A 24,188-nucleotide genomic window follows, 5' to 3' on the forward strand; every position below is an offset into this window, starting at 1 on the left:
AGTTGTGATTTTTGTGTCTTTTTCTTAAGGGCAGAAGGGAGCAGGAGATAAGGCAGAAAAAGGGCAGAAAGAAGTTTTGCTTCTGAAGCCTTCATTTTGGGGTATCTTTTTTTGAGTCCCAGTAATACCAATTGGGCATGCCTCAGCTTGCTTTTCTCTTCATAGCTTCTTGAGTAGGGTTCTTCACAGTTATCTGGTCTTCAGTATCTTGGCATATAGCAGTAGACTTTTATTTTTTGTTAAGATCTGTTTAGTAAGTTTGTTTTGATGTTTTTGAATTATGATCTTAAGATTTTTTTCTTTCCAAAGTTCTGAGAACTACAGTATTTGATTTTGTTACCTTTGTTCAGATAGTGGGGACATATTATTAGCTGGTCCCATGACAGATGGATTTGATGTGAAAGGGCACTCACAAATACTATAAAAGGATGCATGTGAAGCAGTATCTTAGGTTAATACAGTCCCTATTCAATTACAGCTCTTTGTAGAACATCCAGTATTAATAAGGAAAACTAAAACCTGATCATGAATATAGTATTACAGTTTTGACATTGTCACTTGGTATTTATAATTCATCAGTTTAGTCTTTATATTATGTGTGAAGAGACATTTGGTTCTTTTAGCAGGGAAAATTGAACTGTGACTTAGAATTCCCCAATCATATTAGAATGTATTTTCCAATGAATGAGAGACTAAAATATACTTACCTACCTGCAAATTCTTGATTCCTTGTTTAAATTAATGTTTTGTAATCTGGAAGTAAACATTTAAGAAGCTATCTCTTTACCAAGTTAACTGTTCATAGATTAATTTGCTTCTCAAGTACTCTAGGACATGTAATATATGGCTACAGAAAATGCACCCTTTAGGGCATAGGGAGAAGTATATACTATGTGTCCTACTTAGGGAGCAGTAAGAATTTTCACCTGTCATATAAGAAAGTTCTCACTGTACTTTAATAACTGATAGATTTTTGTAAAGACTTTATGAAAGTGCTCATACTTGCTTCCCTTGCTTAAGTCATAAAAGTAACAGATTATAATTTAACCAACAGAGCCTGTGCAGATGATCCGGCTATTTGGGCTTTGTATGAGCAGCTTGTTACTCCTGGGAAGTCTGCCCATTTGTTGCTGCTGTCTTTGGCAGAGGAGGTAGGCAAACATTAACTTCTATTTGTTAATTTCTGATTATATGTAGATATTTGTGTGTAGACACATTTCTTGAGATGATTCTGAAATAGAAGAATTACGTTTAGGATCCTTTTGTTGAAAGGAAGGTGGTTTGGAAAAATCTTAAATGGAATTACCATATTGGTGTTGTGTTCTGTTTACTTTTGGGGTACTAGGAATTGGACCCAGGGCCTTTGCATTGAGCTATTTTCCCAGTCTTTTTTATTTCTTATTTGCAGTCAGAGTCTTGCTAAGTGACTGAATTACTGAGGCTGGGCTTAAATTTGGGAATTTGTAATCTTAGAGTGCTACAGGTGTGTGCCTTGACACCAGGCAAGTGATAGTAATATTTTTTTAAAGCATGTTATTTTACTTTCCCCCAAATTCAGGACATCCTCTTGCATAAAGCCTGTAAATCTCCTCATCAAACAAAACCTAAAGTAGAAAGAATGATAAATCAGCAAACTGGAGGTGTGTGGCTTGTGGGTGGCTATTAAGCTAATATCAGAGAGATTCCTGAGAGTGTTACGTTCCATTGTGTCATTTGCCATTTCTGCTGTTCTTGCCACTGTTACCGTACTGGGATGGAACCAAAGGCCAGGTGCCTGCTAAGCAAATGCTCTGTCACTGAACTGCATCTTCAGTGCTTTTAATTTTGTTTTCAGTTTTGATACAGGGTCTTGCTGAATTGCCCAGGCTGTCCTTGAAATTGTCATCTTGCTTTAACCGTTTGAGTAGCTGGGATGATATGCATGCACTACTATGTCTGGCTTGCCATTGGTCTTTAATGGTCTTCTACCATTGAGTCTTTTTTTAATTTTAAAGAAAAAAAAAAAAAACAAAAAAATTCCAAAACAATGTGATAGGAGGGTAACAATGGTTAATACATTGTGTATTGTTATATTTAAATTAGTTAAGAGTAGAAGATATCAGCATTTAATTGTCCAAACAACATTAGCACAAACCTAAGTTTTCAATGAACTAAGAGAAATTAGTACCATAGCTATCTTAACTATCTTGTATATGTACCTACCATTGAGTCTTTAACACCTTGGTTTGCCTTCAAGCCCAAGTTGTGCAGGATATCTTCTTGGGGTCTTACATAAAGTACCAGTGGACTACTATCTTGATGTTTCCAAATTTGTTTATTCTTAATACAGTGTCTCCCCAGCTACTGGGACAGAGTGGGTGTGGAGTTCCAGAGCAGAGCCAGGATGAGAGTAAGAGGTGTGAGGCACTTGGGGCACAAACACTGAGGATAAATCCACTGTCAGGTTTGTGCAGGTGCAGGGTGAGCACTGCCACAACCCTGACTATAAGCACTTCTGTAAGTTCTCTGGGAATTTAACAGAGAATGTGCCTGTTGAAGATTAAGCGTCTTTGACCTTTATTGAGGTTAATGGAAAAATACTTGAGCTACCAAAAATTGATTAGGTTTCACTATAAGATTTAGACTATATACATTACCTTATTTTCCATAAGATCATTAGGTCTTTGTTTACATCAATTTAATAACCCATTGTGGGTTTTCTGACTTTTATTAGTAATGTTTGCAGTGCATAGTAATTACACTCACTGTAGGGAATTGGTAACTATACATAACACATTTCAATTCTTTCCTTTCGCTTCCCTCTACCTCTTTTTATATTTCCAGCATCAGATTAATTTCTTCATAAGACCTTATAAAGTTATCATATTTACAGTTTGAAAAGCAGAGTAGTAAGCCAAAGAGCATATACAACATGTAAGACAACTGTACTAAGTCCTAAGTCAGGGTACTTTCAGATACATTGTCCATGCTGGATTATAATACCTTTTTTCTCTTTTTTTCCTATTACTGTCTTTTTACTTACATACATACGTACATACATACATGAGAAGAAAGAGAGTGAGTTGTTTTTGTATAAGAGAAACCATGCAATATTTAAGCTTGTGTGTCTGAGTTACTTCACTTAACATTATGGTCTCAAGTTGCATCCATTTTCCTACAAATGACTCAAGTTTATCCTTCTTTATGGTAGAGTAGTACCACATTGTGTATAAATACCAAATTTTCTTTATCCTTTCATCTGTTGAAGTAATAAACTATTTTGAATCCACTGTTGGGTTATAGCATTTCAGCCACTCCAGTTTGTATATGACAACTTTGTTTCAGATTTTAGTGAACTTTCTAGTCTGAGAGAATAATATCTGTTCCTCCGCTTTTTCTCTTTTTTTTTCCTTTCCCAAGTGATTGGGAGTCAGAGTAGGATTTTTGAGCCTTTTTCCCTTAAAGTTTGTTTGCACATTAAAATTGCCTATAAATAAAAGTGAAATATTTCCTAGAATTTGGTGGCTGACATGCCATGCAATTAAGATTGGGATAATAAGCTTGGCATAATAATTTCATCATGGCTCCAGTGTAATGTCTCTGTGAACAAGGTTTACGGGGATGTTTAGGTCCACTGGATTTTTTCCATTAAATGAAATCCAAAGGATTATCCCGATAAGAATATATTTTATTTTTTCTATATAATACAAATCACTTTAGTGATATAAACTCTGTGAGCAGGTATATATATTGAATAGCATGTATTTTGGTTTACTATGTTTTGTTTATTTTGCTTTTTTGTGTAGGAGCAGTATATTTTTTCTGTCATCTTGAGCTGCTTGACGAGATCCTGGAGCAGGTGACACTTTCAGCTTGACATTCAGCTCAGTTACCAAGAACAGTGGCTGAGGGTAGATAGGTCAGTGTGAGCCTTTTGCAGTAAACTGATTTTAGAGGCAAGGATGGTATGATAATGGAGATCCTATCCTTGATACTGAACAAGGAGCTAAGTAGAGCCAAAAGGCTGTTAAACTCCCCTTGAATGGGACAAGATATCTCCTGATGCCAGTCCCTTAACTCACTTCCTGTTCTTTATTTCAGACAAAAACAGAGGTAGATAAAATTTTAGAGTAGGTAAAATAATGCCATAAAAGATACATACATGCTGTAGTAAAATAAATATATGGCAGTTAAAAAAGGAAAAGAAAGACTCATGTGGTGGTGCATGCTCTGGGAGACTGAGAAAGATTTTAAGATTGAACCCCATATGGCAACTTGGCAATACCCTGTCTCAAAATAAAATAAATACATAAAAACTAAAAAGGGCTAGAGCTGTAGCTTAGTGTGAAGGCCCTAGACTTAAGCCCCAGTACTGGAGAAAAAAGGAAAATAAAGAAGCCAGATGGCTGTTTGTCTAAATTAGAGGACCTAAAAGCTAGAGGCAGATTTACAGTACCATGATCTGAGTCTCTGTTGGCATTGGAAGGTACCTATATGTCTCTTCTGCCAGGTTCTGTCTTTCAATACTTGAGCATGCCATGAGGAGAATCCCAGTGTAGTTGTCCTCTTGGCCTTCCGTTGCAAGCCCCCAAACAAGGGAGGTCGCAAATCCCTCTGCAGTTTGCACAGTGCCTTTTATTTACAGATCACCTAAAGAAATAGCAACCGGCAAGAGTTGGAGAGATGGAAAATGAGAAGTAATTTGAGCAGATGGGAGAGATGAAAACATTTCCTAGAACCAAATGTACTTCACTATTTTGGTGACTCTTTCATCCTTTCCTCAGTTGACCATATTCATTTAGTATGTGCTTGTCCTAGGTAAGGTAGAGGATACAGAAGTCCTACTTTTAAGAAGCTTAAATCTACATTAAGCAAATCTCAAACCTGACACTTTTAGATAACAATTTAAGATGGACTATAAATAAGGACTGAAATGAGTGGCAGCAGTCGCTTACACAAGTTTTTAAGCATTGGCAATCAGGGTGAGTGGGAGAGGGCAGGCAGGTTCTGTGGTAGAGGTGCTGTTTGATCTGGAGTTTGAAGGGAGGAGAATATTTGAGTTGGACGAAGAGGGACCTTTCCACAGAATTCATTACATTCAAATATGCATCTTCTAACAATAGACCCCTTAACTGCCTGTCATTTCTAAGGAGAAGTGGCTGAAGTTTATCCCTGGAATAATATCTCACTGAATCTCTAGTTTACTGTAGTGGACTTGAATTCAGATGTGGTACGAACTTAAGCACACAGTGAACTCAAGGTGATGTGAGCTGGTTGTGCATATGCAAAAGGGAAGAGAGAGCATAAGTGAAAAGCTTTCTAAGAATTTGCCACTAATAACTTCATTAAACTTGTGTACAAGATGTGTTTTGAAATTCATGGCACCCTCAAGGTTACATACGTTCTATTTTTACCTTCATTAATAGGGATCAGAAGCTTCATTAGGTTTAAGTGTCACTGATGGGCTTAAGATTTACTTAGAGAAGGAAGGAAAAGATCAGATGGATGGGGACAAAAGGAAGCAGAGGATTAGGGTTCTAGGGAGAGGGAGGTGAAGGAGAGTGGCTAAATTGTTCTTATTACAGCAATAGAGTGCCATTGACAGTGGACTCAGATGATAAATTTACTTTCTAATCTTTTTCTGCTTCTAGATAACATTTAAGTCGGGATACATATGCCGGTTAAACATCTGTGTATTACATAGGGATATGCCACTTGTATGTGTGCATAGCCTTGGTAAGGTAGTACAACTCAAACATTATAATACACATCATCTGTTAAACTCAGATGATGTGCGTTTTCACGCTCTTCTACCAGATTGAATTTGTAACTCTGAATTTAGAAAAATTCAAAACCTAGTCTGAAAATTTAAAAAACAGTTTTCTTTTGACTAATAAAAAAGCCATGGTTTTTAAGACTGTAGACAGATAATATAAAAAGTGCATTTCCCATACACTTTTCAATGTTGCTGCTTTCCAGATGGCTGTTACTGAAAATTTCTTCCTTTACACAAACTGCTGCATGATTCTCTGTATTATAATGTGCTTTTCATTATTTTTTTGTGCTTTTCATTATGCTGGTGGTCTTAAAGCTACTTATTTTTTGAGAATAGCAGGTGAAGAACTGGGAATCAGGGTGTCAAAAATTGCCTAAAAATCATCACCTGTTGAATTTTAAAACTAGACATTTACATTTCTATATCACCATGTTTGTGTTTCTTTACACTGTTTGATATAATTAGCAGTGTTACTTTGAAAAGCTTTATGCAGGAATTAACCAACTGCTGGAAGGTTTGAAGTTCTTAGAATTTTATATGTATGAATTTAGAAGATGGTAATGCAATCTATGAATTTTAAAAGTACAACTGTATTGCAAGAACTTTGATAAAATATATCAGATGAGAATATGCACAAATTCAAACTTTTTGAGTCACAACAGATTTGAAATTCGTATAAAGACAGTTCTTCATGGACCTTGTTCAAGGAAATTTAGTTACTAACATAATAGGAAAACCTTATTATGTGTGGATTTATATGTGTGAGTTGTTCCATTGCAAGGACTCCCAAGGCAGCATTTTCACAGAATTCTGGAGTAGTACGTATTACTAAAAAGAACAGTTTGTTGCCAAGGACTAATAACTTCATTGCAAAATGTAGTGGCCTTTTCTCAATTTCCAACTTGACCTTTTTGTCACATAGTACGCTGTTGACTGCTCTCTTCAAACGTTCCTCCCTTGAAGTTCATTGTTTTCTTGCCATTCTGATCCATTTTACTCTGCTTTTCTTTGTTTTCTCAGCTGTGGTTGTTTCCCAAAGCCCAAGTCCTCGCTTGCCAGAGAATGTTAGAAGTATGTGGTAGAAAGAACATTTAAAAAGACCTGTGTTCTAATTTTGCGTTTGCCAGCCATTTCATGGATGAGTTTACTTTATTTGGGTAATTAATTTTCTTATAAAAATAGAAAATAAACTGGACCATTCCTGAGGTCCTTTCTGACAAGCATATTCTAAGATTCTCTGGGTGAATGGTTTGTAAATCTGAATCCCAAAGTCCTCATCTTTACCTGTTCTATATTCCCAACTGCTCTTGTAAATTAGATCTTTTATAAACACCTTAAAAGCAACATGTGCAAAAGTGAACTCATCTTATTTTTACCGAATCATCTCCACTTGATTACCTTAGTGAATTCTTCAGTTTCCCAGACTGAAATCTTGAAATTAATTTGTTTGTTTCCGTTTCTTTATCCTCAAAACATATTCTGCTTAATCTCCCTCTCCTGTTTGTTTATTTTTCTTTGAAACAAATCTGGGATTTGCTCCCACCCGTTTTACTGTCACGGTCCAGTCCAGGTCTTGTATATGAGCTCCTGTCTTGAGTGATTGTTTTTCAGGGGAGGAGCAAAGGGGAACCAAGGCTGGCATGTAAGGGTCAAGGCAGAGTTAAGGACTGAATAGGGCATCGTAATGTACCCAATCCAAAGGGTTCTTACAAGAGAGACAGTATCTGGTATGGGACAGCAAGTGGGATATGAAAGGTGGCTAGAAGGTAGGTCCTGTGAAGATTCTTGACATATAAACAAAAATGTATGGCTTTCCTCTTAGGTAAAGAGGGTGTACGGGTGTCTGCCGAGCCATTGTGGACATATGCCTGGACCCCTAATCTACCCTTTCTCTCTAGTCCATCCTGCAGTACCCTGTGAGACTCATGTTCCTGAAATAATATTTCATTTCACAGAATTATTCAAGAACTTCCAGTGCATTCAAGAATATCTGGGTTCCAGGCATTGTGTTAAGTGCTATAAAGGACAGAGCAGTAAATCAGATCACCCTCTATGCTCTCAAAGAACACATGATCTAATAAGGGATATATATACAAGTACCCAAGGTAGAATATCATAGTCCATAGATGAGGTACAGATAAAAACAGCATATGCTTGGCCTTTTCCAGCTTCTATCACGTGTATTGCCTTATTTACCTTTAAAACAGAGAGATGGAGGGTGGTTTGACCTCTTAAGATTTCATAGTTGAAGGGCTGAGAAGGTAGTTTGGTGGCAGAGTGTGTGCTTAGCATTTGCAATGTCCTGAGTTTGAGCTCCAGCACTAGAAAAAATTAGTACAGTTTTACTACATTTAAAAAAGATTAAACAGTGACAAAGCAAAGATGCCATGCCATCTTCTGATTTTTTTTTTTTTGCTTTTTCCATTGTAGGTAGGATAAAAGAAACAAGTGTAGATTAAAAATATGGTGACATCTTGTCAGTTTAGATCCCTCAAAGGGCTGGCACCTTCAGACCCATCGACATTGGGCTCATCCTATAAATTCCATAATAGTACTGCTAACACATATTCTTTGCTCCAACCAGGGAGGTATCTTTACTTTTCTTGGCAGCCACAGGGTTCACGCTCACCTCTATTTTTTTGCCTGTGTTGCTCCCATTTCTTAGTTTTCCTTCATCCTCTTCCCTTATGTGAATTCTTTCTTTTCTTAAAAAATTGCAGCTACCTTAGCTCTTCTATGAAGCGTTTTTCAACTGTTCCGGGTCCCAGGGTTTTTCTCTCTTTTCAGAACTTCTTTCTGCACTTACGTTCTGTTCCACAGAATTTAATATGTAAATATTATTTGCTTTCCACTCTTTTCTCAAATTGGTTCTCAAATTGGGGTCTCTGACCCAGTATATCATCGGCATCCCCTAGGAGCTTTAAAAATGCATGTTTTTAGGCCCCACCTCAGACCGATGGAGCCATAAATTTTGTTGTGGTGCCCAGCAGCCTGTGTTAGGAGAAGCCCCACCAGATCTTTCTTGTTTAGAGTAAAATTGGTCCTCTCTGGACCATGTAGTAGGCAACTCTATACATATTGATATAAATAATCTAGTTGTTTCTGTGGATTTTCTGCACATCTTTGTGACCTTGCAAGTGGTAAATTAAACTGTATCTTTTTCATAAAATTGATACTAGGGCCAGGGATATAGGTTTAGTGGCACAAGCACCTGTCTGGCAAGCTCAAGGTCCTAAGTTTGATTCTTGGTACCCACTGAAAAAAACTGATGCTGTGTTTTTTAATTATCTTAAAAGACCAGTACTTATATTGATGAAATAGAGTTTGTTAAATACAGAAGATCAACTCACAAGCCAGGTGTGGTGTCACATGCCTGTGGCCCCAGATACTTTGGAAGCTAAGGCAGGAGGATCACTGGAGCCCAAGAGTTGGAGGATAACTTGGGCAGCATTAGAGACTTTATCTCAAAAACATCAGTCACTAGACCAGTGTTTCTCAAATTCTTGTCTGTATATGGCTTTTATGGAAGTAACCTTGGGAATACAATATTCAGTACTACAGATCTCAGTCTGTACCTTATAGTCTGATTAAATTTGAGGTTTGGTCCTGAAATTTGTATTTTTTAAGGACCTCAAATTAATCTGATACACAGCCTATTTGAAATTTCACTAGACTTTCTCTAATTGAACACTTTATTCATTTATCCATTACAAAAACTCTAATAAAATCTTGCTTTGGTCCAGGTATTTTCTAGGTATTGTGTTCTTCTCCATTTTACCATATTTCTTGGTAGCTTCATACCCATCTTATGAGCCATCTAAGCCTCTATCCCCAGGGTTCCCTGGTGTATTCAATTCTGATGAAACTATCACACATTCATCTTCCCTACCTATTTTTATGCACATACATTTATGAACATTGTCATCCCCCCCAAATTGAGCCTTTGAACTTCTGAAATGTCAAGTTTAAAAATCCTACTCTTCAGCAGGAGGTGCTTTTTCTTCTTGCTTTACTCGCGATACACCTGTTCTTTAACATGCTGAGACATCCGGGCTCTTTAACTCTATGGGTTTTACCTCATTTGCTACCTTCCTGACATCATCTTCTTTTATTCAACCTGGATCATCTTGATTAGTGCTTCAATCTATTCTTTTTAGCTTCCTTGTTTTGCTGATACTGAATCCACACCACTTCTCTGCTCTTAGATCTAGGCTCCTGAGAATTCCTAGAGGAAATAAAAGTCCCACACCTGTGTGGATCTGTATCACTAGAAATTCCTTGTGGACTCACTTCATGTTTGCAGCCACATTGCTGTACTTGGTATTCACAGCCAGTGTGCCACCTTGCCACACTGAACATTCTACCCAGAGTAATCACTTATTGAAGTGCTCTTATGCATCCCCCTCACCTCTGTTCTTTTTTATCTGGTTTACTCCACTCAGGCTGCAAGCCTCCATTTAGATGTTACTTTTTCTAGGAAGCTTATGTCAAACCTCCTGCTTGCAAAGGGTCAAGCTTCTTTCTGTCTCATACCATTCTCTGCTTACTTCTGCTGGGACTTACTTCAGGGTGATTTATAATTACCAGCCTGTATATCTGCGTTCCTTTCTAAACTTTATACTCCTTAAGGACAGGTCTTTGTGATATACTTATCTTTATGTTTCTAATATTTAGAATAGTATACTTCATAAATGATCAAGTATGTAGAGTGAATGTGCATTACAAGTTGACTGTACAACCGCGAATGTATTGGTCATGTTTTATGACAGTTTATATGAGAAGAGGAGTGTCACCTCTAGGACACTGAACAAGTCATTTCACCTCTTCTTTCTTCTCTAGGACATTCTAGTTAGAAATTGAGTAGAATATATGATTTTGGACCTCTGAAAGAAATGTTAGCGAAATGACCATTTAGTGATAAGACTGAATCTAAACCAAGTCCTCTAAAACCTAGACAAGTTAGTGTAGTTGATTTTAAAATAACAAGGCTGTGTTACATTTTTTTGTTAAAGTGAAATGTACTCTACCAATTTTAAAATAAAACCCCAGATCAAGAAAACCTGCTCATTTTGATTATGGAAAATAAGATATATTAGAGTCACTGTATTAGAAAAGTATAAATCTTCAATTTCTTTCTTTTAAATCTTTAGTTTCATATCAAACATTCTGATATTTATAATGTTCTGCAAATCTAGATTTTTTTCTAAGTCATATAAGTAGCAAAACCTGATCTTACCTAACCTGAGATTGTTTCTAGTGCTATTTCATGTTCAGAGTACATATACATATTTTGTTGCAGAAATATTACTATGTTTGGTTGTGAGATGCTGACCCCAATCCTACTGGATTGTGTATCATATCATTTGACCTCTAAAATCCCCCCAATTTTGTATTCTGAAACACACTTGGTTCCAAGGTCCTGAAAACTGTGTAGTTGTGTTAGTTACTATTTTTTGAGATTGTAGTTAACAGCTTGGCAACATAAAGGGACAATAGGTAAATCATATAAATATACTTGGGGCTTTCATTCACTATTTCATTTGTGCCTGGAGACTTTTTATGCTTAATTGAGAAAGAAGTGTTTCTTTGCTCCATATCTGGCTTACCTAGTAGAGCTTAGTGACAACGTGGTAATGCAGTTTTGGAGAGAAAAGTGAGTATTACTTTCAAAGCCATCATTTCAAAGGCAGGCTTATCTATCTCTGGGCCTCGCATGCTCAAGCCCTGCTTGTCTGTGTTGCTGGGTAGCACTGGCATGGCTGTGGTGTTCTCTTCTGTATGTTACCTAATACTGAATGGAAGATAGGATGATTGCTCATCTGTTATTACCTGTTCATAATACTGAAGGCAAATGTTTCTTTCTTTCATCTCAAGTTTCTCTTTTCACCTCTTCCATAAACATTCCTAGTTTCTTTTTTTTCTTGTCTTGTGGTTCTTTAGACAGTGAGAGCCCTATAAACAGTGGTCAACTTTCTTGATAAAAATCAACTAACATTTCCATTTCCTCTGAAGGGTATAAAAATTATAAGGTTCTAGCCTTAAGTGATTTAGAAGCTCATACATGCAAAACAGACAGGTTAGCATAGTCAGGGAGAGATTTTACTTTAGATTTAAGTAGGTCTGGATTTGAATCCTGGCTCCTTGTTTTGCTGATACTGAATCCACACCACTTCTCTGCTCTTAGATCTAGGCTAATTGGGCAACATCAGGCAAGTTAAACTTCATCTTGTCATCTCAGTTTTTCTGTTTAAAAATTAAAATGGTAAAATTAGTAGCTGTTTCATGAAGTCATCATGAAAGTGAAATGAGGTCGTGTATATACAGGCCTTAGCAACAGGCAGTATACGGTGTTTGCGATTGCTAACCATTATTGGCAGACGCTGTAGTCTGGTCTTAATGGAAAGAGCCTATACTGTAGAGTCACACAATGTTCACATTCTGGCATCTCCATTTACTACCTCTATGTGACCCTAAGTGAGTTATCTTATCTCTGTTAGCCCCAATTTAATCATCTGCAAAATAGGAAACATATACTGTCTGCCTTCTAGAGTTATTCTGAGGATTAAATAAGCAAATATGTGAGGCACCTAGGCAAGGTCTTGGCATATAATGGCCTCTCAAGTGCTCCTCCACTCGGTGGTCACACGAACACAAGGGAGTATGGCATTGACTATCAGATGATAACCATAGTAAGTGAAAGTGCTTTGAAAATTGTAAGTATGACTACATCATGAATGAACACTATTTCGTTTGAGGTTTTAGGAAGGAGGAATCCTTCTGGACTAGGAATGAAAGGGAAGGCTTCCTAAGCAAGAAAATGTCTAAGCTGAGTATTGAAGGGTAGGTAACAATGATGTCAGCAGAGAAAGTAGGTCAGCATCCCTGATGGGGGCCAAATGATCAAAATGACTGTGCACAGGATGGTAATGGTAGTTACAGTAATAACTATGAATGAGCTGAGTGTAATGCTTTCTATCAGGTTTATTAATTAGAATGAGTTAAAGAATCAGGTGGGGAAGTATAGAGTTACCTGAACACTGTTGAGAAATAAAGTTTTACTTGTACTTTCCATATTATAGCAAATACGCCAATTCTTTACGTATGAAAAATGAAAGAATTTTGGAGGGTGTGAAGAAAGAAAGAGAGAAACTGAAGGGGGGTACCGAAGTGTCAGCAACAACAACAGAAGAAGAGGATGGTAATGAAGATGAGAAGGAAAGTGAAGGTAATCACCAATGGGATATAAAGTTGATGTGCACAATCTTTGATTCTTGTTTACTTTATATTTCTGCCATCATCTTGGTTTGTCTAACAGAAACCACAAATATTTGGATTGTAAGATGATCAGTATCATTAGGGATATTTGGAAGGTGGGAAGGTAAACGAGAGAGGTGCCAAATTGTTTGGGTGCTGTATTGGTCTGTGTGGTTCAAGCCTCAGAGGGAGCAAAGAAATGAAATCTGCCTGCTCTGGCGCTACAGCTCCATACCATATACCCTTAATAAACTGTCCTGGTCACAGTCCTCAATGTGTATTAACCACACCACATATCCAGGGGAAGGAGTAGGACTTCAGAAGTCTGGCAAACCTGGGATGATATCCTAGTTCTTACCTGTTGGTCACAGCTATCTGCTCCCCAAACCTGTAAAATGTAGTGTTAGAAGGGGTTGAGAGAAGCATCCCAGAATCCTATACCAAGGATTTCCTGGGCCTCAATTGCATAGGCTTGCAGATCTCCTAGCTTTGGCCTGGGTCTCCTTCTCACAAAATAATTGTGAAGGGACAAATAAGAATAAAATGATTGGTAAGGAAAGAGGGATACCTCTAGAACTAAAGTATTGGGCTAGACGCTCCAGATCATTTAACTAGTGGTGTTCACAGAACAAGTAATTTAACCTTTCAACTCTTTAATAGTGTTGTCTGAGATTTTTTGTGTAGTGTAAGCAATGTAATGTATGTGAAAATGCTTGGAAAATTGTAATGTGCTACTGAAATTTACAATGTTAATTCCTAACCTTAGTTACAGAGGAACAGATTAATAGGTTATTGAATTTAGTGTTAGAGACTGGATTTAGTTTCAGTCATGCCACTGCTTACAGCATAAGCTGGGGCAAGTCCTTTGACTTTCTCAGTTCTCAGTTTGCCAATATTTAAAATGAAAAATCACTTACCTCAGAAAAAAAAAACAAAGGAAATCCTTTCACGGGTTATTATATATGTTCATGTGGATATTTATGATACAGTACTTAAGATGATGTACAACTATATACTGTAATAATAATGAATGTATATTATTAATACTATATACTGTATATATTTAATGCAATGCATGTGTACATACATGAACACAGTGTGTACCTGTATGGCAGTGTGACTAGACTAACAGAACTTATGTGAGCCACATACTAGGACATGTGCTGCAGAAATGATCTCTGTAATGGTATTTGCTACACTCTGTTTTGTCTGCATGCCTCACAGTGCTGGCAGACTGAAAATTTATGTTCATCATAACATTCATTATATTGTTTGAGACTCTTGTTGCAGTCGTTTTCTTTTATAACAAAATATGATGTGTATACTTCTCTTTCCATGTTGTTTAACCCTTATTTACTTTCTTTTCCCTAGCATTGCTTTCCCGTTGAGTTGAGTGCACACCTTCCAGAGCAGAGGAGACTGTCCCAGTTGTCCAAGCCCGACTGTTCATTTTAGAAAGATAGAAATTTGTTGTTTTTGTCTTTACCCTCAAGTATAAAATAAAGTTCACAGTTCTGTTTTTATGCACCAAACAAGAATCCAGATTATTTCTGTTAAACGTAGTTTCTATAGAATTTTTAAAAATATGTATAAAGTGTTGGTAACACTCAGGTCCTAGGTAGTAATTTTTAAAACTTGGGTTATTTTATCAACATATTCTGTTGATGCTAAATAAGGCAGAAATTTCATATCACTCACATCATAGTAAAGTGAGGGGGAAAACCCGTTGGTCATATTTCACTGCTTATGGTACTCTGTTTATCATATACTTTGAAATAGGCTGATTTTTTAATTTTATAATTTATGGTGTTTTCCTCCACCATAAAATAAGACACATTATCAAAGACTTGATAAGTAAGGAATATAGGATAATTAAAATTCATCCCAAATCCCACAGTCCAGTGCTAAACAATGTCATGACATTTTTGTGTTTACTTTTTAAAGAATAATTGTGTTCTGTGAGATACACAAATTGGTTATGCTTTAAAATTCTTTTCTTTTTAATGATCCATTTACCTCTTTTGGAATATGTGGCCCTCAAATTTATCTGATCTTGTTAGTTACTCAGCAAACATTTCTTGTGCCCCTACTAGGTGCTATCTCCCTCCTTTGTGCTGGAGATGTAGTTGTGAGCAGGACACACTAGGCTGTGCCTTCCTGAAGCTCACAGTCTAGCTCGTGAGGACGCCAAATAAAGGAGGAACGGCAGATTTTTGTATGAGCACCAAGTGTTTGGGAGCACGTTGGCAGGGGTGCCTAGCTCCAGCCAATACTTACTTGGAGAATGACAAAGACTGAAAGGGGAGGACACTCAGGTTTTGCAGACTTCAGTTAGGACTTGAATAGATTGCATTTCTGAGGGAAGGACTTGTAGGTTTTGGTAATCAGAAAAGGAAAAGTTCTTACAACAGAAATTCCAGGTAAACCTAGGTGGAACCGGAGCTTGGTGGGTGTAAGGAATTCTTGTAAAGTGGAGGTTCAGAAAGACACTACGCCTGGGAAGTGTGCACTTACTGAGCAGATGTGCTCTGGTAGAAGAAGTACCATTTGATCCAACAAGGCCGAGTCCCGCACTGAAAACATCTGGTGACGTGAAGGTAAGCTCCACAACACATGCACTGAAGGATTCACCAAGGCAGCTGTGTCCCCACTTCCTGCAGAACCTACTGAGGTGTTTGATAGACACAGACAGAAGGCGGCTTGTTGCAGATACCCTTTTAATTCAGGAGTCCAGATTTTTCAGTGGCTCCCTTGAGTACATAATAGATTCTATAGTGCTGGAAAAAGAAATGAACGAAGCACACAAAAATTCTCTGCCCTTACTAAGTTTGTATTCTAGTGAACAAGGTAGAGAGGAAACAAATCACTAAAATACATGACACGTTAGCTGCTAAGGAGAAAAAAGGAAAAGAGCTGGGCTGTGTGAGGGAGGCTCACAGTTACAGATAACATGGCCAGAAAAGGTACAGCGTACGATGGGTGAGTAAGGAGCTCAGGAAGTAAGGACGTAAGCTGTACAGATACCAGAGGGAAAGCACTGCACACAGAAGGCATGAGTCCAAGAGGAGTGTTGAAACAGAATACCAAAGACAACAGCACAGCCAAAGCAGCGTGAGCAAGACAGCTAGAAGTAGGAGCCAAGGTGAGAGGTTTAATGCAAGGTTAGGAGACAGATTGGCTCTCACCCAGTGGTTTGGGAAGCCACTTGGAGACTAGAAGAATAGACGTGGCACAATCTGAACGATGTTTTAATACTAACATTCAGTATTGATAACGGGCAGGTGCAGAAGTAGGGAGAGCTGGGAAATGCGGTCATGATTCAGATAAGGGTAGTCACAGTAGAAGTGGTCAAGTGCTCTTATTCTTGATATGCTGTGAAGGAAGAACTGCCAAGATTTGCAGAAGAGTAGTGTATGGTTTATAGGAAAGACAGGATTTTGGTGGGGGCAACTGGAACATAAATCTTACAAGCAAAATAACGAGACTAGAAGGAACAAGACTATAGGAAGGCAGTAGCATTAGCTATTGATGACTTAAGAAAACACAGAAGTTTTATGGGAGTGTGAGATGTTGAAAACAAACCAGTGGGTATTGATTTAAAGGTAACCTAGCAGCGTGTGGTAGCACATGCTATAACCTCAACTGCTCAAAAGGCTGAGGCAGGAGGATTAAAAATTGCAGTTCCACTTGGGCATCTTAGCAAGACCTACCTATCTCCCAGACTGGGAAACTTAGACCTTTCAACTCTAAATAAATAGGTCTGGGATACAGCTGAGAGATAAAAGTGCCTCTGGTTTTGATTCCCAGTACCAAATGAAACTAGCCTATTTTCTGGAATTATTTTGCTAGGACAACCTAGCTTTTATGATTGTGTATCTGTGAATCCATAGGGTGAAAGTAATAAAAAGTGATTAATAGTTAAAAAGTGAAAGGAAAAATAAGAATTTAGTTGCTTAGGAAACCATTTGTGAAAGTTGTAAAATACTTCTGAAAAGTGTAACTTGCCTTCGTGATTCCCATCTTTTTAAAAATGTTTCTTTTGTAACACTAGGGACTGAACCTGGAAAAACTGTACCACTGAGCTACACCACAGCCCTTTTATTTTTTGAGACATCTCATTAAATTGCCCAGACTGGCCTCAAACTTGGAATCCTCCTGTTTCATCCTCTCCAGTAACTAGGTTTATAGACATGTGCCATCACACCTGACTCCGTATTTTTCCCATAGCATCCATTGCCTGTGAAATTACTATATCATTTAGTTACTAGTTTGCTTCTTGTTTATTGTGTTTTACTAGGGTAGGGATTTCTATGTGTTTTGTTCATTAATGCATCTTTATATTGGAATTCTTCAGAAAGTACCGTGTGTGTGGGTGTCAGAGATTTATCATAAGGAGTTTGATCATATGGTCAAGGAGTCATACAAATCCCAAGATCTTCAGGGAGAGTCAACAAGCTGGAGACCCAAGAAAACTGAGGGTTTAGCTTCAGTCCAAGTTCAAAGGCCTGAGCGTTGGGAGAGTAGACAGTATAGTTGCTATACTTGTGCTGGCAGGCTTGAGACTCAGGGAGAGCCAGTGTTCCATTGCAGTGGTATCCAGGTGCAAAGAATGCTTTCTTACTCAAGGGAGGGTTTTTGTTCTATTCGAACCTTCACCTGATTGAATGAGGCCCACCTATGTGAAGGAGGCCAGTGTTACAATTTAAATATTAATTGTATCCAAAAACCACCTCAGAGATACACCCAGAACAATGACCAAATACCTGGCAAACCCATGGTCCATTCAAGCTTTCGCATAAAACTAACGATCGCAATCCCAAGTGCCTAGAACAGTGTCTGGCACACAGTAGGTACAAAGAAAACACTTGGACTACTGAATTAGAAACAAGATTTATGGAGTTGTAGCTCTGATGAATAGGCACATCGAGGTAAGATGAAATCTTACAAAAAATATACCAAATGATCACCAGAGTTCAGTGAAATGGTTTTTAAAAGTTACTCTCAACAATATGATCCTGCTGATGTAAATTTTCAGAGCTGCTGAAGGGAAAGGAAATGAAAAAGAACAAGGACAGAGTACATGACTAGAGATAAAACTACACAAAGAAAAATACTTCAGAATGTAAGACTGAAATTTTATGAGCACCTTGGCGTCCTGCAGTGTATAGAGCCACCAGGGTACTCAGTGTCAGACTTGGTGCACTAGGTGTGCCCATGCAGAATGGTGGGGGGCAACCTACAGTCCTTCACCTTGGGCCCAGGGATGAAGCCGGACAGGTTGGGACCTGGTGTGGGCTGGGCTCAAGGTGAGGTGCTGCTGTGGTCCACAGTCTGGGTGCAATCTGGTAGCAGGAAGATTTGAAGGAAACAACCCACCTGAAGTCCAGGGGCATGCTAGGAGGTGGCAGCACCGCTCTACCTGCCTCACGGTCAGCTGCAGAGCTAGGGATGCCCACCAAGGGGCAGCAGAGGACAGCAGCTCTGTAGCCTCCAGGTGGGAGAGAGGACAGGCCTAACCTGGGCCAGGAGTGACGCTGAGTCCTCCCTCCCAACTCCAGGACCCTGCAAACCGGTGTCATTGCGGAATTTTGTAACCTGATAATGGAACAAGAGTAGCCAAGCCACCTGCTGAAGCACCCAGGGGAGTGGGCTAGGGATGTTTTGATGTGTTTTGTACCACTGCAGTGGTCCTGTTGCCACTAGGCTGAAGGAGTCAAAGTCTTAATGTACCATGGACAACCATGACTATTACTCCTATTACTTCTGCCTCAGCAGTGGGAGGTGGCATCCCATCTAGATCTGTAGGTCTTAGGGATTTGGACAGTGTATAGGGAGATTTCATGGAAAAGGACTCATCCAAAATGCTTGCAATCAGCTACATGTGCTCTGTCCTTAATACTGTTTACCCAGTCTTTATTTGCTAAATCTGTTTTATCTTTATTTTTAAAGTAATCTGATTTAGGGCTGGAAAATATTTTTCACTGAACTGCCCTCTCCTTACCCTCTCTGGCCTAGAACTCATCACTGAGGGAGGCATAGTATTCCCAGCAAGAGATGTTCCAGAAACAGCAGCCTTTAAATTTAGGAGGCAAACCCCCTGTAAACCATAACACCCCCTCCAAAAAAATCTTTTGTCATTATTCTCTGATAAACCTAATGGAATTCAAGGTGAGCTTTTCCACCGGGCTTTAGAGAACTCAAAACCAATGCTGGGGATGTAGTTTTGGTGAGTGCTTACCTAGTTTGTGAAAAACCCTGGGTTGATCCTTAATACTACCCCTCCAACCCCTCGCCCAGACAAAAACAAAAAAGAACCCCTGACAACTAATAAAATACTGCCCCTCAAATCTAGCTTCAAGTAGGAGGAGTGGGAAAATAAGAAGGAGGCTTTGATGTCAAAGAGCCAATAAATTGTGGATAACTTGTCCATTTTGATGGGAAGAACCAGCTTAACACTGAAGCTTGACTCCCCTAATGCAGACTCAGAATAGAGGCAGCCTCTCTGACGTGCTTGCCTGTTCTTGAGATAACTCCTGGGGAAATGGTGAGGGAAGAACAGGTACCGGCCAGCACGCCACGCCAGGTCAAGCGAGCACATGTGGAACAGCTTGCTAAGTCAAAGCAGGTGCTTACTTAGCACCTATCTAATGCTTTTCCTGTCCAGGGAAGGTAGGAGGAAATTGTGACAAGGCAAAATATCCTCTCCCAGACTAGCCAGAAACCACAGCGGTTCTCATGGGTGGTAGTTATTTCCTCCAGTTCATTATTCAGAGCTGCAGTTTGACCTGGTCAGCTTAGCTAATAGGCCGTGGTGCTGGCTGCTGCTTAAGACCACCACAGAAACCAGTGAAAAGGAAGGAAAAAGTAAAATGGGCAAGGGGCTGTGGATGTAGGTCAGTGGTAGCACACTTCCCTAGCATGTGCAGGGCCATAGATTAAATTCCCAGTACACTAAAAAACCCTGCATTTTAGCAATAACTGCTGTAATCTATGAAGTAGTTTGCAGCAATACTTTCAAAGAAATAGCATCTGTGACTCTAAGCAGTTTGATGATAGGCTGTAGGTAACAGTGACAACTAAGTGGGCAAAGAATGAGAGCTTCGAGTGGCATTTGAACAATTGGTGATGCAGAGTAAATGCTGATCCAGAGATGAAAAGTTGCACAGTTGAGGAAAGTTAAGTCTAAGAGATCCTCAGAAGAGTGGGAAGGAAATGAGGTTGTCTGGAGTGCTGTCTTCAATACCAGTACCTGACACTCTACCAAATCATGTCTGACATGGATGATTGAGCCCTGCAAGAGAGTGTGTCACTAACATGTAAACATTCACATTTGGTCATTTCCCTCAAGCCATTACCATATCTATTCCAAATGAAAAGATAATAGCGAAATGAGAAATACCACTGATGCACAGCCTAAACCTGATTAGGGTGACTGCTTTACATCAGGAGGTGAGGAACATTCTTCCAAATTCCATGGACATTCCGACTTTAAACCAAGAATTATCAGATGTTCAGAAACAAGAGATCTTCCAATTCAGCTCCTGGACACCCAGACTCTGGATGGATGTAAAGTTCAATTCCATCACAATTATGAAACTAATATACTGTAAATATAACGAGCTAAAGACAGTACAAGAAAAGACTCTTACAGGTCAATTTAACAGGTGTGTGTGTGTATGTATAGTCCACCAAAAATGTATACACACTTCAGGAGAAGAAAAACTTGTATAAATATTTTAATATTAAATTTATGGAGACATCATGAGATTCATGCAAGGTTTCTTTGTCCTCTACAGTTATGAGAGGTGCTCAACGTGGTGGCCATTAGCTTCTAGACATTTATTAGCAGAGCAAACTGCTGCTTGGGTAACTTTGGTCATTGAGATTGCTGCACATGCATTTTCAGTTTCTTTAAGGGCCAGCAGTATGGTGGGTTTTCTGTGATATACGACATCCTCTAGGGTCCCCCATACGAGAATAACAGTATCAGTTGATAAAACATCATGCTATTTCTTTTCCTGAAGTGTGTGTATTTTTGGTGGACTATATATAACGTGTATAGTAGTTACAGATCTCTTTTTATTATATAGGTATCTATTGATAATTCAATAATCAATTAAGTAGTCTTCATTTCAGGAGTGCACAGTAGGTTCAGTGCTGGAATATATAAGTATATAATTGTATTACTGCTCATGGAGGAAAATTACATGATTGATTTTCTGAAAAGGTACAGAAGAAAAAACAACTGATGAATATCAACAGCCATTTATGATTTAAGAAATCTTAGTAAACTAGAAGTAGAAAGGAATTACCTTAACGTTATAAAAGTAAACTAAAATAAAGACACTTAATGAAGAAAATTTAGAAGCATTCCCATTCCGATTTAAGATTAAGATCAAGGCAATAATGCCTGGTATCACAGCTACTATTTTTCAGAATAGTAGAAGATCTAGCCAAGCAATTATGTAAGAAAAATAGATGACTTCTAGAACTGAAATAAAGAAAACCTCTGTTATCTGCATATAGTATTATTTAAATTCAAGATAAATGATGCTTCAACATTTGAGAATAAATATTTGGTGCCAGGGCTGATAAGAGAAGTAAGAGTGCTAGGTCCATCTTCTAGAGCCTGTAGGTGGCCTAGGGCCCTTGAAGCCTATTTCATGGCAGCTTAACCTTAGCTACTCCTCTGGGTGTGATGGCTTACCATGGCAGTTGCCGCAGATGGGGAGCTTCCCTGGTGTGGAATTTTCCATGCTAACCCTGATATGGTCACCCTAGTTCTGGCTATGATTTCTTTCTTCCCTATAGTCCCCCAAAATTTACTTTTCTTTCAAGTGAGGCAAAGTATTAAAATTTGATTATTGTATTTTATTCAGCACTTCTAGATGTTTATGGCATAAAGCACAGACCCGTGTAAATTCAGTCTGCTCCTTCGCCCAAATTCTCCTTTAAGAACAATAAGGTATTTAAGGGCATGGGAAAATGGTCATGTATAGAGTAAAAATTGTATATTCATATCCTTGAAAACTGTGTTGTAATCAAACTTCTGCAAGTAAAATGGATTTCCATGTCCTTTTTAAGGAGTTATTATTGTGGATATATAGGGCAATGAAATATTATAGGTAGAACAGCTGGAAAAAGGACTGGTAGTAAGGTGGGAAACGAAAAACGTTGAAGATTTGGAGAGATAACACAGGGGGAAGAATTCCACTGTTATAAGAACATTTGAATTTTAAACACTTACAACCCATAGCTTTTTTCATAGTGGAGAGAGAAGGTGACCAAATGTTATTCCTCAGAGCTGTGGATGTGGATTGCATTGTCTTATCGAGCATGTAACTAGGTCATTGGAGCAGGCACTTTAAACAATTGCTTACTGAGGAGATTTTTAAAAAAATATCCATGCTTCAACCAGGACAAGAATAGAATAAATTACCTAAAATATATTTGAATGTTAAATATCCCTAGAAAGGCACTTGATATATTGTTTTTTATGGCACTAAAACAAAGTGATAGCTGCGAGCCCATGCTCAAAGCAGAGACTCGACAACACATTTTCTCAAAGAGTTAAAAATAGGTTAGGTAGAGAGGAGGAGGAAGAGTGTAACTACCAAGGATTAGCATGAGGGAAATCTTTTGGCAGTGAAATGTTTCTTTATCTGAATTGCAGAAATGGTTTCAATGATCTACACATGTGATCAAATGGAAAAGGACTTTACACTCCCGCGCTGGACCCAGGCCAGTTTCCTAGATATTGCACTGTAGCTCTGTAACATGTAACCCTTCAGGGAAACTGGATGAAGGGTACCCAGGTCCCTCTGTGGTAGCTTTGTAACTGTATTGATCCACAATTAGTTAAAAAATAAAGCTTGAGAGAATAGAGAAATAAAATAGGTCAAGTAGACTAACAACTCCCAGGAAAAGGCAACAGGACCCCTCTAGCATTCTGCCTACTCTGTCTTAGTTGAGCATGAGAGCTAGGAGAAGAGGCTGGGACTGACTGACGCCTGGGTGCCTTGCCAAGTAATGCGTTAGACAAAGGCAAGCTAAATATAGCCCCAAGAGCCTTGTTCATTTTCACTTCTATATAGGCCACACTGTCTTGCGGCAGCTAGAGAAATGCCCTTCTCTTACACCTGGTTAATTTAGACTGTTCAAGTCAGGCTACCAGTTGATTCACTGGGGTGGGGTGGGGGTTATCACCAAATAAATGGAATGGTCAGTCGAAAACGTTAAATCCTTCACACAGTACAGACAGTAATGGAATGGAAAGTATATTCGTAAGCCAGCTTACAAAACAGCTTTTAGATAATTCAGTTTACAAATTAACATGTAACATTTTAAATAGAGGATCATACTTGCAGCAATCATTAAAAAGAGAACACTAGAATATGGACCTTAACTATTAAAACTTAAGTTGCAATCTTATAAGAATAATTTGTACTAGAAAAGACCAGAATTTATTTAAACACGTCTGTGTGTGTGTGTGTGTGTGTGTGTGTGTGTGTGTGTGGTGGGTGGGGATGGAATCCAGTGGCACACAGATGCTAAGCAAACATTTGACCACTAAGATATACTTCCAGCCCTCAGTTACCGTGTTTTGTATGTAGAGATGTGTGTCTAAGCAGCAGCTATGATTCAGGCACAGCTGATCATCCATTTCCATAGTTTCATTACATCAGGCACTGGGCCTAGGAGGACCTCGGTTTACTTTCTGAACCCTGATGGCAGAATGTTGGTGATGGATGGGTGAGCAAAATGCCTGTCCCTGCAATTGGCTGCATAGGCTACAGCCCAGACCAGGGATGAGAAGAGTATTCTTACATTTTTCCTTAACAGGTAGTGTGTGCTAAGTTCGGTAGAGGATAGCTGCATGTTGGAAGCACGGGAAGACACATTTCAAGGAGAGTAGCAGTGCAAAGACTTTTCTGCAAGAACCAAAGAAAATTTATTCATTCCTTGAGTGTTGAGCACCTTCTAAATTTTGGGCACTTTTCTGAGTGCTTGGAATGCTTTATGGGACAAAATAGAGTCCTGCTCTCTAGGAGGGGCAAGGGTAAGACAGAAGAAATAATTGGTACGCTAAATGAGTATCATAAGGTCTGTTAGAATGCTGGAAGTAATATGGAAAATGTCAAAAAGAGTGGGAGAGGGATTCAGAGGGTCGCTGAGGTGA

At 38.7% G+C, this 24,188-nt stretch overlaps 1 protein-coding gene across 1 annotated transcript in view; it reads left to right on the plus strand.

Moving 5' to 3' along the window:
• Fmr1nb (fragile X mental retardation 1 neighbor) overlaps positions 1–14,541 on the plus strand; it is a 31,569-nt gene extending 17,028 nt beyond the window's left edge. The window contains exons 4-6 of the mRNA XM_005406393.1: positions 1,055–1,151; positions 12,835–12,980; positions 14,381–14,541. Of these exons, the coding sequence (XP_005406450.1) occupies positions 1,055–1,151; positions 12,835–12,980; positions 14,381–14,397 (260 nt within the window). The 3' untranslated portion in view covers positions 14,398–14,541. The remainder of the gene's footprint in view (positions 1–1,054; positions 1,152–12,834; positions 12,981–14,380) is intronic.
• The last annotated feature ends 9,647 nt before the right edge of the window (positions 14,542–24,188 follow it).

This window comes from Chinchilla lanigera, unplaced genomic scaffold, assembly GCF_000276665.1.
Source record: "Chinchilla lanigera isolate Chin_1 unplaced genomic scaffold, ChiLan1.0 scaffold00097, whole genome shotgun sequence".
NCBI lineage: Eukaryota > Metazoa > Chordata > Mammalia > Rodentia > Chinchillidae > Chinchilla > Chinchilla lanigera.